Source organism: Lissotriton vulgaris, chromosome 10, assembly GCF_964263255.1.
Source record: "Lissotriton vulgaris chromosome 10, aLisVul1.2, whole genome shotgun sequence".
Lineage (NCBI taxonomy): Eukaryota > Metazoa > Chordata > Amphibia > Caudata > Salamandridae > Lissotriton > Lissotriton vulgaris.
The window spans coordinates 316,193,700-316,207,149 of record NC_141698.1 but is presented as its reverse complement, the minus strand read 5'-3'; the positions used below and the strand labels follow the sequence as shown (position 1 = coordinate 316,207,149).

The window sequence follows — 13,450 nt, the reverse complement described above, 5'->3', positions numbered from 1 at the left end:
AGTGGACGACTCATTGCTTTTTTCCTAATCGCAGCAAGATGCAGGTCCAATCCTGAGCCCAGCGTTTGACGTGTCTATGTTCCTTTTAGGCCAGAAAGTCCTAGTAATTGAGGATCTTGAAGATGTGGATGTTATGGAGGGGGAGTCTGCCACGTTTACTTGCAGGATCTCCCCGGCAGAGTACAGCAATGTAAAGTGGTTTTTGGATAAAACCCCTCTGCACACCAATGAACTAAATGAGATCCAATGCCAGCCGGGAGGATATCACAGGCTGACTTTGAAGGAGCTTTCTTTGAAGGACTCTGGTACCGTGACTTTTGAAGCTGGCGATCAGAAAACCTCAGTGAACTTGGTGGTAAAAGGTAATCTATGCATAGTGACTGCCATTACGAGGCAGAAGGAAAACATGATCCGGCTGTGGCAGCAAGTGACATTGACTATGACATGTGAGATGCTATTTATCACTGACATTCAGCACCTTTTCAGCTAATAATCTATTGATAACTCTAAATATTTAAGAGATCAAATAAATTAGTCCTGCTTCAATATCCTGGACAATAGACCGATTCCACAAGCATATATTTAGTATTTTCCATGTTAAATGGTTCATGCCATGTGCTTCCACAGTATGTGAAAATGCCCCAGTGTTATATTTGTGTGCAGTTGTGCTCCCAAAGTAGCATTTTCCCTCATGTCTCTAGGGAAATTGTTACTCTGGAATTCTGAATACCCAGTAGATATATAGTTCGCCATCTATAGGACTACTAGTGCACGTGCTCCACATTTGCAAGATGTAGCTTGGCTGCATATACAATAAAAGATTAAAGACCCAATACAAAGGAGACATGCATGGATAGACTTTACAGTCCACAGATTATGAGGCCATTGCAAACTCAATGTATCTTGAGGAGGGGACAGCAGCCGTATGGCTTCAGCCACGAGTGCCCCTTCATAAAACCTCTACTGTTATTCTTTTATTCTCGTGCACAGATTGCAAGGCTCATGGCAACCTTGTCTTCAAATGATTTGCTATTTTCCTCTGTTTTGATTGATCCGCTTTTCTTTTTCAATTATTTACATATAGCCAGTAATGTATCTTCAATCCTGAAAGGCAACAACATCAACCAATTACTGGATAGCCTGAAAAAGAATCACAGTTTCTCCTGCCCTTAACTAGGGCTACTTCTTCCATGTTCTGTGAACCTGCAAACAAAGCATGCTGCCTCCACTAATATGTTCAGTGTTACATTGATACCCCCTGCAAATGGGACATCAGAGGGGTCTTGTTCTCAGATTCTGAAATCATCTTATCTCCTTTTGACATTTCCATTGCCTGTGTGGGGTAGTTCTCCTTTAAAATGCCCTTTCCGGGCTGCTCTCCAGACACAGCCGTTGTTGTAATAATGCCCCCCCCACGGCAGGGTGTTCTGCAGTGTGAAGAACACATAAAGAGGTATGAATGTTCTGCTCTTATCTATCATCTGCTCAATTGAAAGTGTGGTCAAAGAAGACAACAGGCTAGGCCTCCCCTAATGGGTCCCTTTCAACTTGCAGAACAGCATCTGAACTTTCCACCCCTCACCCTACCATGTACCAAAGGGCAGTGCTTCACGGCGTCTAATCAACAACCCCTGGCCAAGAATGTCTTCATTACATTTCTATAGGGAACTCTGTCACCATCCTCCCTAACTCAGTGTCGCATTCTTCACCCTCCACCAACATGACTTTCTCTGTCTGGAGAAGCAGTCCGTTCCCCTCCACTTGTGCCATATCAAACCAGAAGCATCCAAAATGGATCCCACACTGCTTTGTTACTAATGCTGCAAGCCAAACTTGAGGATTACATCTGCCCCAGCGTTTTCAGAATCTTATTTGCAATGCTTGTATTATTTACCCATATATTGTCTCCCATTGATATGATCTTGAGGTCACTACTTCCTTTGAGAGCAGCCTAAATGTGCCCACTTCTCCCTATATATTTGTCATGCCTTTACTTTATGCTTACAACGCCAGAGCTGATCAGCTGACCTTGCTGGAGTAGTGGTCATAGGGTAGCCTAGCAGTGGACAAACTGTTCATTTGATTCTTGTGCCTATCAAAAATACCTTAAATAGCACTATCTTCAGAGGAAATAATGCTGTTTCCTACTACTATCTTCCATTCTCAAATTGCATGCGATTTTATAAAGCACCTTCTATATTTCTAATATTCTGGCATGAACAACTGATTGTCACTTAAAAATTCTGATTGTCGTCTTTCCTTTTTCAAGTCGAGCCTAGACAGCGCATGTGCTGTCTCTCGACATGGTTTATCTTGTCTATAGAGTGAAGGCACACCCATCGCTTATCACTTGCTTCTTCCTCTGCCTTTTGAAAATGCTTTGGGTTCATTGGTAAATGGTTTACATTAGTCCCGCCTTTGGGCTGTCTTATTCCGCCCTGGAGACTGACCCTGTTACAAGGATCAGTTCACTTCAGCCATTTGTTACGTTGTGTCGCACTAGTTCTTTCCTTTGCCTTCGCTCTGTGTATGGATTGGTGTGGTTGTTTTTTTTTTGTTGACCCAAAAGCGCTTATCTCCTTGCATTCACCATACGGGAGTTCGTCCATGTGCTGTACTGCGATAGGTATAGTACATATATTATTTTGTGTCGCATTTACCAGTTTTATTTTCTTAACGAAAGATCATCATGTACTTATATTGATTTTTTTATTAGGCACAGGGAGAAAGGGAGACTCAAACCGGCCCGTAGATCCAGGGGCGGCTCTAGGCTCATAGTTGCCCTGGGCAGGGAGCGTAGGTAGGGGGTCCCAGAAGAGGGGGTCTGGGCGAGGCAGAGCGCGGGGGCCAGTGAAGAGGGGGGGGGGGGGGTCAGGGTGTTTGGAAGTGGAACAGAGCCGGAGGCCGCCAAATACCTGCCCGGGGCCGCCACGCAAATATGTATCAATCCTCAGAGGATTAATATATTAAGGATATATATATATGCTTGGTGCCCCCTGGGGTTTGGTGGCCCTGTGCAGGTGCACAGCTTGCACATGCATAAGACCGCCCCTGCGTAGCCCGCATCAATGCGGTACGGACCCAAGATGATGCCAGTGAATGCTGGCCTCTGCTTCAGCATTATGATTGTTGTTGGGGTTCTGCATAGCTTGGGTTACCAGTTTCTTGTGTTAAAGACAGTTCCTAAGCTGTGCGCTGCAGTCATGTGTATTCACTAGTATCTGCATTGCTCAGCTTGTTTAAAGGGTTGTAGTTCTAGACTAAAACATTCACTGAGGCGACAAAGCTTCTGACTTGTGGAAGTTGGACGCGGTTTGCCCTCAGAGAGCTGTGTTAGAGCAGCTTCATACTGAAAGAGCTCTTCGGGCACCCGTTGCTTACAGCCCGTCGAAAATTTCAGAACACTCCCAAACTTTGCTGTTTGTATGAATGTTTAAGGCACTGGAACACCCTGGCTAACTTGTTGGACCCTAATTTCTTATCAAATTCTCAATGCAATCACAAACTACATTTTGCTTCTTTCATACAGAAGATGGCGAGGTGTTGAGTTGTGTTTTTTTTCATTGCTTCGGGTTTCTCGTGATCACTCACCTGTTTGATGTATTCAGAACAAAGCTGCTGTCCTGCTTACATTGAAATGTGGGTGTTTGTACTGAGTTCAATCGCTGGAAGCAGGTTCCATGAGAAAGGAAGGAGAGAGCCTATAAGTCAACAATACTTAACCCTCCTCTTGAACCAGCAGCTTCATACAAAATTTAAGACACTTGGCTGTGTAGCTGTCCTGGCACCAGGGCTTTAAGTGGGCTGAGTTCTGAACAAGCATTTGCAATGCAAAAGGTCTCACATTTACGCAAGTGTAAGCTATTGGCATTGTAAATGACAATGCATTTTATTTATGTTTTAAAAACAACAATAAAAGGCATTGCCATTTGCAATGTCAATAGCTCAAACATGCGTAAATGTGAGACCTATTGCATTGCAAATGATTGTTCTTGAAGCTCTTCAGATAGTACCTTCATGCCTGCCACCAGAAATGCCACAACCAGATGGCACGCTCCTTTTTCTGTTGTGTCATTTATATTGCTTCCTGAATGTGGCACCTGCTTCGTCTAGGGACACAACACAGAAAGTATATTGGTCCAGTTTTTGTCCAACGTCACTGTTTGCCACAATCAGCTTGGCACAGTTTGATGCTCAAAGCACGACTCGTAAAGCTTTCTGCATCTTGAAAGTCCATCAGATAGGTGTGTCACAGTCTTAGGGTTTATGAAGTTTAAGATTAGGGGACTGGATTTTTGTGTTGCTGCTGTCAAACGATAGAATTTAGTTTCTCTCAGTATTTGTCCCACCAAACCTCACCTTATCTTCCATGTTGAAAAGACTGCCTGACCAACTGAGATCCAAAGTTAGTGTTAAGATGTCACTTCAGTATTGCTGATTAATTGCTGAGCTCAGCACATCAAACAACAAAACATTGCTTTAAAAAACTGAAATTAAATAAAATCACATTAGATCCTTCAAGTTCAGGCGTGGTGCCCTGCTGAATGCCAAGTGAATATTGTCTGGAAAAAAGAGCACACTTGCACCTGTTCAGCTCTTTGCCATACTGCTGTGTAGAGAGATACTCTGTCCTAATTCATCCCTCTTTTGTTCTTTATTGATGACATTTCACAAACACAAGCACATTACCCTGCCTGATATTTGCTGTAAAACTACAGTATCTGACACTTTGATTATTGCCATCAGTGTTTGGACATCTAGTAAAACTGTGTTTCTGTTTTTATTTTCCTATTCCAATTTCCCACTTCTATGATATCAGTTAAAAAAACTTCTGCATGAAGTAGATTTCCAGATCATTCCTATGGGAGTATTTTAGCCTAGTCACCTGAATATGAGATTACATATGCCTATCACCCTTAATTTCATGAAAAATCATATATGCTACCAAGAAACATTTCATTTGCTTACGTCATTGCACACATTTGTAGCCACCGGAAAATAAATAATTAGTTGTCAATTTTATATAAGCTGTAGAAGTACACTTCTATTTTCTTGTTAGATTTGTTCCAAGAACAAGAGAAATGGTAATACATGTAGATTCTTTAGACTGAGTCAGTGAGCCTGTGAGAAACTGGCCTGGTATAGGATGTCCACTAATTAAAGTGGGCACCTTGCACCGGTCCAAACAACCCTTATGGTGATTTAAGGAGTCAAAGATAACCTTAGAAAGCTATCCAAGTGGTAGCTGTGGAGAGCAGCCTTCAGGCTTAATTTTGAAAGAATTTTAAGCAGCTTGTTTTACCAGAATACAACCTTATTGTATTGGTTAAATGAAAGGATAACCACACAGTAGTTATAAAAACATGTATTTATTATTATAACACATCTAAAATACCTCACAGTATCTGCTCCACACAGATAAACACCAAGCACACAATACTGTAGCAAAGAAACAATCATAGGTAGCACTAATACACAGCGGGCTCCAGGGGGAGATCAAACCATATATCAAAATAGTGGTATAAGAACCACGACTCAAGTAAGACAGAGTCTAGCGGTTGTAGAATCGCTGGGACCCCAAGGAACCACCCAAGGTGAGTAAGAAGGGACCCCATGGAGGACGGGTGCAGTGTGAGAACATGACCACGTGCAACGTACAATTCAATGGGAGAGTCACAGTTGCAGTTTTAGTGTTTAAGTACTATTCCCAGTAGATTATGAAGAAACCCTTTAGAACAAAGAAGGTTGGAGAGCCACCCCACCTGTGGACACCAAAGTACCAGAGTTACCAATCCCATGGAAAGCCGGGTGCATAGGGTCAAATTGGTGTCGGAAACCGCTGTCATTCTCAATGGGAGTCTTCAAGGAAATGCCTTTGCTTGAAAGAAGAAAAGTGTCCAGTGGAACACATAGGTGGATTCTTGAAGGAAGGACACTGAAAGGGAACAGAATCTGGGTCACTCAGGAGTTACCAGGGACCCGGTAGACGAATGCCCACCGATGTCGGTGCTTCAGGTGCGAAGAGGGAGACCTTGACTCCGCTGCCAGGGGGAACAGGAAATGTTGAGGTCTACCAGGAGCTGAATACAAGCTGTCCCACAATGGATGTTGAGTGCTGAGGGGTCGGTGTCCGGCAGGAGCACCAACAAGCTTTAGCAGCGGCAATCCACAAAGAAGATCGAGGAAGGTCACAGTCTGGCTCAGCAAGGACCAGTAGACTCAACACAGCAAGGGGAGTCCGGGCAGGCGAGGAGCAACCAGATGAGCCCAAGAAAATAAAAGTTGTCCCTCAAAAGGACCCACAGGCTAAAGGCACAGGAGTCGCAAGGGGACCTCTAGCAGTTTCACAAAACAACAGCTTGCAGGGCACAGAGTCCGAGGAGGCCAAAGTCCTTTGTATGAAATGTGCACAGAGATTGGGGCTATCAATAGCCAAATGCACTTGATTGGGGAATGCCAACAAGCATATGGACTTGCAAATGTACGTGGTGCACAGGGGTTCGGGTTATGCAGTCCCCACGAGGGATACTGGCCTCAAACTCGGTGAGAGGGCAGCTCAACCTCAAGGAATGTAAGAACCCACCTTCTGTGTTTCTGGAGCCTTTGGAGTCTGCAGGAGCACAGGATCAGCAGACTGATCAGTTGCATTACAGTGCCTGTGAATGCTGGTGAGTGACTCCTTCACCCCACGGGAGATACTTCAGTTGTCCTTGATGCTCCACAGGTCCTGCACAGAGCCTGTATGGTGCATTGCGCACAGACAAGACTTTTGACGGAGAGAGAGTCGAAGTCGAGCGAAGTCCAGAGTGTCCAGATGCTTGAAGGTCAGTGCTTTCTTGATCAGAATCTTGTCCACGTCGAATCTACGGTCCTACAGCAGGGTAAGCCCTTTTGTACCCACAGGAGAGAGTTGGACAGATTCAGGGGACCCTCCCAGGGGAGGGTCAGGACAGTATGGAGGATACTCCCCTGTCCTTTGTCCAGTTTCGCACCAGAGCAGCAGCCAACAGCTCCCAGGGCTGGTTTGAACTGGACTATGCACAGAGACACCAAGTGTGCCCCAGATGCAGACTTTGGTAGTGCACCCACCAAACCCCAATACAATAAATCCTGTCTCGGAGGTGGTCACACCTCCCTGTGACAGGATGATTGCTGTCCTGCTGTGCTGCCCGGGTCGAGAAAGCTGGTACCGGAAGGACCAGGGACCCCACACAGCTTGCTTCAGAAGGGTGAAATAATACCTCCCACACTGGATACCGGAATGGTGGTATGATTCCAGGTGTTTGATACCAAACGCAATATGTTTTGTTGCAGCGGTTTTTGAGATAGCATTTTATGCAAGCATATAATGCGTCTCTACCTATTTGTCTGGCTGCCACACCAACAACCCGGGAGAATGGTCTCCGAAGGCTGTAGAGGGGCTCTGCTCATGCAGGGGCACCCTCTCAGGTAAAATCCAACACCCTGCCTTCAGGGTTGTCAAGGCCTGCTAGAGGGGTGAATGATAGGTTTTAGGAGTAGTGAACTATAGATATAGTAAACCTATAACTGAAGTAAGTGGTGCATGCACCATCTTACACAGGCTGGAATGGCAGGCCTGTAGTTCCATTTTTCATGGCCTCTCGTGGGTGGCATAATACATGCTTCAGCCCATGGGAGGCCTCTGGGGGTACCTATGCCCTGGGTACATGTGTACCATATACTAGGGACTGACAAGGGTATCCTGGTATCCAATCTGGAGTGTACCTAAGACATGCATAACATTTTAAGGAGAACGCAGAGAGACTGGGGTCCTGATTAGCAGGATCCAAGTCAAACTAGTCAAAAACAGTGTAACATCAAACAAAAAGTGGGCGTAACCATAAGAAGCAGATCCTACTTTCCTAAATAGCCCTATACTGGATCATGGTTGCCAGGGCATTTTGATATTAATATTATCCTGGTAGACTAATGTTGCATCAACATTGGCATTTCTCCTGTTAACAGTAATACTCACAATTAGTTGTACGTACTTGAATTCATTAAAATGATTAATTTCCTTTTCTAAATGGCTTGGAGCTGAAAATATGTCTTTAAACACTCTGAGTTGTAGCGTTTCAAGTTTCTCTTGGAGCGCTTGGAATGATTTCCAGAGGTTGACTTGGTATCCCAGTAACCAGTAACTCCCTACGGTCAATAGCTCTCCTTAGTTATTTCAGATGACAACTTATTATTCCTCCTTAAAGTAAATAGATGCATTGCAGGTAATTTTAAGACTAGTATATATGACTGCCAAGTTCAGTATGTATACTTCACCACCGGGTATGAGGTGAGTTGGTTTCTTAAACTGTCAGTCAGATTTTGCTTCCACCCACCACAGAATACAGCATGGGACAGTGGTTAAGCCCACTTTACCAATTGTCTTTCTTGACTTTCAGTGACTTCACAGAGCTTGTGCACATTGTTTACTTCCACTTAAAAATCGTTCCTTTCTTTTCAGTAACTTTAAATGTCGAGTTTTATGTATGTGTTTTAGCTTTAAATAACCACAATGTATTTTGCCTGAAGTTGGGTGCCTGCTTTTCGAGTAAATTATTTGTAATCTCTTTTTAAAGTTGCTTTTACAAAGTGTGGAAGTTACATAGTAACTTTTAGCAGCCTATAGTCTGAGTGCTTGGATAGGTCCTTATTTATTCTTGCCACCTTCACAAATGTTATTAAAATTGATGACTCAAGTGAAAGAGTATTTATTGAAATAGCATCACTGTTAAAGCGGCCAGTTAAGGGAATGTTTTTAAAGTTCAAGTTTTTATTATAAGCATATTCCAACCACGTTTAGGTGGTAACATGTTTTCTTCTTTTTATATTTGTGGCATACGCATTCAATACCAAGAAAAGTGAACTATTTCACCTGCTTGCCAAGAAAAGACAATACATTTTGCCTTTGCCAATGCCTGTTTGTGTATGCTGTAACAGTGAGCTTATGTCTGCCATATTAATTTCCAGTGGAGGTTGCTAACATGGGGAAATGCTTTGCCAGGAAACCTTTACTACAGTGCCATGGTACATTCTTTTATTCAGTAACTTTTAAATGTGTCTGTTCCTTTAGTATTTTTCTACCCAACTAAACAAGTATGTACTACTAGAAGGGCTGCTTGAAAACATAAATTCCATCAAACACTATTTCCTTTCTCATAGAGAGCGGTAGTTTCGTTGAAAATGTGTGATAATCCGGGTACCATACATTTTACCAATTAACAGTCTGTAATGAGGATTCTGGTTTGACACTGAAGATTGGAAAGTGCAGGCACTTCACTCAAAAAAATCAATGGTTCTCCTTTGGTGGTAGATACAAAAATGAAAAGGAGACACCATTGCATTTATGTTCTTTATTACATACTAGCTGCCCGCCCCAGCGTTGTCCGGGGCAGAAGGGGGCTGGGGGCAGCATTTCAGGCTTGCGTGCACTCCCACCCTGGCCCCCGCACGCCACAAAATTGTCTGTATCCCGGATAATGTTGTGGCGGGTGGGGGCCGGGGCTGGAGTGCACGCAAGCCTGAAATGCTGCCCCCAGAGCCTGAGCCTTACCTCAGCCGCATTTGTTCAGGGCCAACCTCCCGCACTGGCTCCCTCCCGCCCCGACATTTCCCATGTCCCAGAGCCTTACCTGAGCTGCTGCTCCTCCCCGCGCTCCTCACTTCACCGCCGCTCCTTCTCGTCATCACGTACGTTGCGGCCAGCGCAGCGTCGCGGCCAGCGCAGCACCCTGAGGATTACAACAATGTATTGGGTGTGTGGATTGGCGCTGTGGTTCCCGAGTTTACCTTGCCAAAAGGTTTGTGTTCTCTCTTTATAATAGTAGTATAGATAATTATCTTTATACCGCAGTCACAGTTACCCTTTCTTTAAACAAACACCGAACACTTTTGAGACACAGTCACTTCCTCGGGGCTCTGAAATTATGCAGTTCCAGTGCATATTGTTCCTTTTCTGTCTCCCAACATACTATTTGTATTTTGCTTCCAAACCTGCCACAATGCATTTATGCTACGTTTTTATACGGGATTCAAAGGTGTTCTTTCTTAGTATATGAGTATAGATATGTACACTCACGTAAAATTCTGTCTAAGTAAATGATATTCTCTTGTTCTAGAAATCATTTTTAATCAATTAGCATATTGCCGCATCACTCCATGATATTTCCATCACTGACTGCCTCTATCTTATGACAGAGAAAACGTGCAGTTGGCCCGCTGGAAATTATTATGACAAGTTATATTTAACAATCCTGCAGGTCACACTTAAATTCAGCTATAATACCATGTAGTGTAGTTCCTATTTTCCCAATAGGCCCTGCGCATTGGAATAACATAAACAGTAGTATAGACGTAGAAGTGCGGATCTTCCAGGTCTCCACTGACTATGCTAAACTTAATTGGGTGTGTTACCAACTAGCTCAGAGGTCACTGGAAACTTTCTTGACTGAATAGGAAGTGATCAGCTTCCCTGGTACAGACAAGAAGGGATTCAGTTTTCCAACAACCGCATAAACATGACAACTTTGCTCCTTAGAATAAGAGTCAATCTCTAGAGTTGTGTGAAACAATAGACAGTTATTTTACTCAGTCAGTTTTGTGCAGATTACTTTCACCAATATGCAGAGAATAGAGAGACGGGCGTTTTCAATAAAAAGGTATTATTTATTGAACAGTCTTTCTTCTCGTACAAGAGAAATGAATTGCCACAATTGTAAGACTAGTTATTATAAAAAGTGCGTACAGTAAAATGAGGATTGCGAAATAATACTGTAAAAGCATTGATATGGTTTCTTAGCCATACAATGGTTTAAAATGAATAAAACATATATACATTCATATATACATTTGGCTAACATACTCAACTGGTGCTTCTAACTACGCCTACCCCAGTGTACCTGACCTAAGCCTAATACTTGGGAGGGAGTAAGTAAGTAGCAGTTTAAGTTAAGTTGGTTTTGCCAAGGTTTGCTTCAAGAATTCTCTCTAAGGGTTTAGTCAACACCATACCTCTGAAATAGAATGTTGGAGGTCTGGTATCTCCTTCCAGGGACTCGATATCCCAGTCACTCGCAAGAGTAGGCTGGAAACGCTGGAGCTGGATTTCTCGGCAGGAGAAAAGACAGCGTCTCTCTCAGCGCGTCGAGGAAGAGGAGGAGGGGCAGCGTCCGTGGGCAGCTTGCATCTGCTGGGCTCTGAAGGGGACAGCTGTTCTGCTCCTGTGTTCACCACACCATCGTTAGCTCGTTAGCAGCGATAGCAGTAGCGATAGTAGCAGCCGTGTTAGGATCAGCTGCATCAGCATTTGCTTAAGGCAACGTTGGTAATATTTATACCTGAAAGGTGCCTGGTTTGACGTAAGTTTTTGGACATAAGACGTCAATAAAGATGTCACTAGGAAGTGATCGTCTCTCAGTGCTCATTAGAGTTCTATTACTAATCAAAACATAGCAAGCGGGGCTTTCCCAGGTTGCTGAGTTTTTATCTTGTTGAAGAACTCAGAGTGTAATCTAGGATTCTTAGATCGTAGCTTCTGCTGTGTCATTTGCACTAATGAGCTGCAAAGGAAGTTGCAGAGGAAGTGATTCTGAAATGTGGCTCTGTTCGTGTGAGGCCAGAGATGAGTTTCTGAATATTGCATTTGATCGGTTATGCCAATATAGGGGTACAAAGGGATTACAGCCGTATAGGGGCATAAGGTCACAGTATCGATCAGGGTCCTAGATTAGAACGCGACAACCACTCCGTAACAGAAATACCACTGCTGGTCATTACCACTGGTTTTAGCACCATGTTATAGTCAACAGTCATGTATATGAAATCCAAAACTCCTATACCTCCCCTTCCGTCTCGGGTTCCATGCACAAAAACAGCTGTATTTTTTAAAAATTCCAAGCAGATTTTAAATTTCCACTTTTCCCTTTTTCCTGATGGATAGTTCCTTAATTTCTGAAACTTAGGGCCCGATGTAGGTAATTGTGAAATACCGATTTCTTAATACCAAATTTTACCGATTCGGTATTAAGAAATCGGTATTTCCTATGTAGGTAAGTATTCGGTAAAAAATACTGAATCCTTAATATTCCTTATTACCAAATCGGTAATTGAGATTCGATAAACACTTCTGACCTTGTTGCCCAGCAGCCAAAGGACCCTTAAGCCACAATGATGATTGCCTCATCCTATTGAGAGTAAGACTGGGTCAGGCTAATGTCACAGCTTTTTCCTCCCTCTGTTCATCATGCAATGCATGGTGGATGTAAGCACAGAAAATATTGAAATCCACACATGCAGAAAGAAAACTCCTGGTGTGTCTGTGCTGTTTGTTCTTTGCTTAAAGAAAACAAACTTGCACTTTGTGAGTTTATTTTCTCAACAAATGTTTGCCAAGTAAGCATTCCAAAAATGGCACCATTGGGCAAACCTTCTGTGTTGTGAGGGGAGCCAACTCAGCAGCTGCTTTTTCAAACCACAGATATCCCATCAGGTAGGCAGGGACTTCTGAATACGGCTGAAGGTCCTCAGCCACAGAGAAGGCAACCATAGCCTCAGCACCCCGGACAGTTGGTGACGGACTTCAAGGTTTTAAATGACACCCGTAGTTTGTATAGTTTGTAATAACTTGCATTTCTTGTAAATGCTAAAATGTATGTCCAGCTCCAGAAATGCATGAAATGCCATTATGTAATAGATTCAATCATGAACATCCCATTTTGTTACTGCTGCCATGAAACAGCAGCATTTTAGTTCCCAAGATTCTCCAAATGTGCCTTGTCTGAAAAGTAAACATTGTAGAAAATGCAAGTCAGACTTGTGTCTTCAACTATAAGCGGCTGTTGGACTAAGCTCTCTATCCAGGGTCTCCACCAAGAACACTTTTTGCCTTACTCCTCCTATTTTTGTTCAATTCGTTTTTGTTGACTTTATGACTATGATCACTTTACCACTGCCTATCAGTGCTAAAGTGCTTGAACTCTCTCCATTAAACAATGTGAAATTGCCTTACACTCAGTTGATACATTTAATTTGCTTTTAAGTCCTTAGTAAAATGGTATTACATGTACACAGGGCCTGTAAATTAAATGCTACTAGTGGACTTTCAACCCTGATTGCGCAGCCCACTTGAGTAGCCCCTTTAAACATACCTTCGGCCTGCCATTGCAGCCTGAATATGCAGTTTTTAACTGTCATTTCGACCTGGCATAATAAACTTTTTGCCAGGCCTAAACCTTCCTATTTAATACACATAAGTCACCTCTAGGGTAGGTCTTAAAAAAACCATAGGGCAGGGTGCAGTATGTATTAAAGTTCGACATGTACTTTTAAGTTCTGCATGTCCCGGTTGTGAAAAGATCTTAAATTTGTTTTTCATTACTGCAAGGTATACCACTCCCATTGAATAACATTGGGTTACCTTATAACATTAAAAAGTGAT

The 13,450-nt window shown here is 43.1% G+C and overlaps 1 protein-coding gene across 1 annotated transcript in view; it reads left to right on the top strand.

Annotated features, from left to right (window-relative positions):
• Positions 1 to 13,450, top strand: part of OBSCN (obscurin, cytoskeletal calmodulin and titin-interacting RhoGEF) — a 1,012,031-nt gene that overhangs the window by 423,405 nt on the left and 575,176 nt on the right. Inside the window, exon 36 of the mRNA XM_086941076.1 lies at positions 90 to 362. Within this exon, the coding sequence (XP_086797202.1) occupies positions 90 to 362 (273 nt within the window). The remainder of the gene's footprint in view (positions 1 to 89; positions 363 to 13,450) is intronic.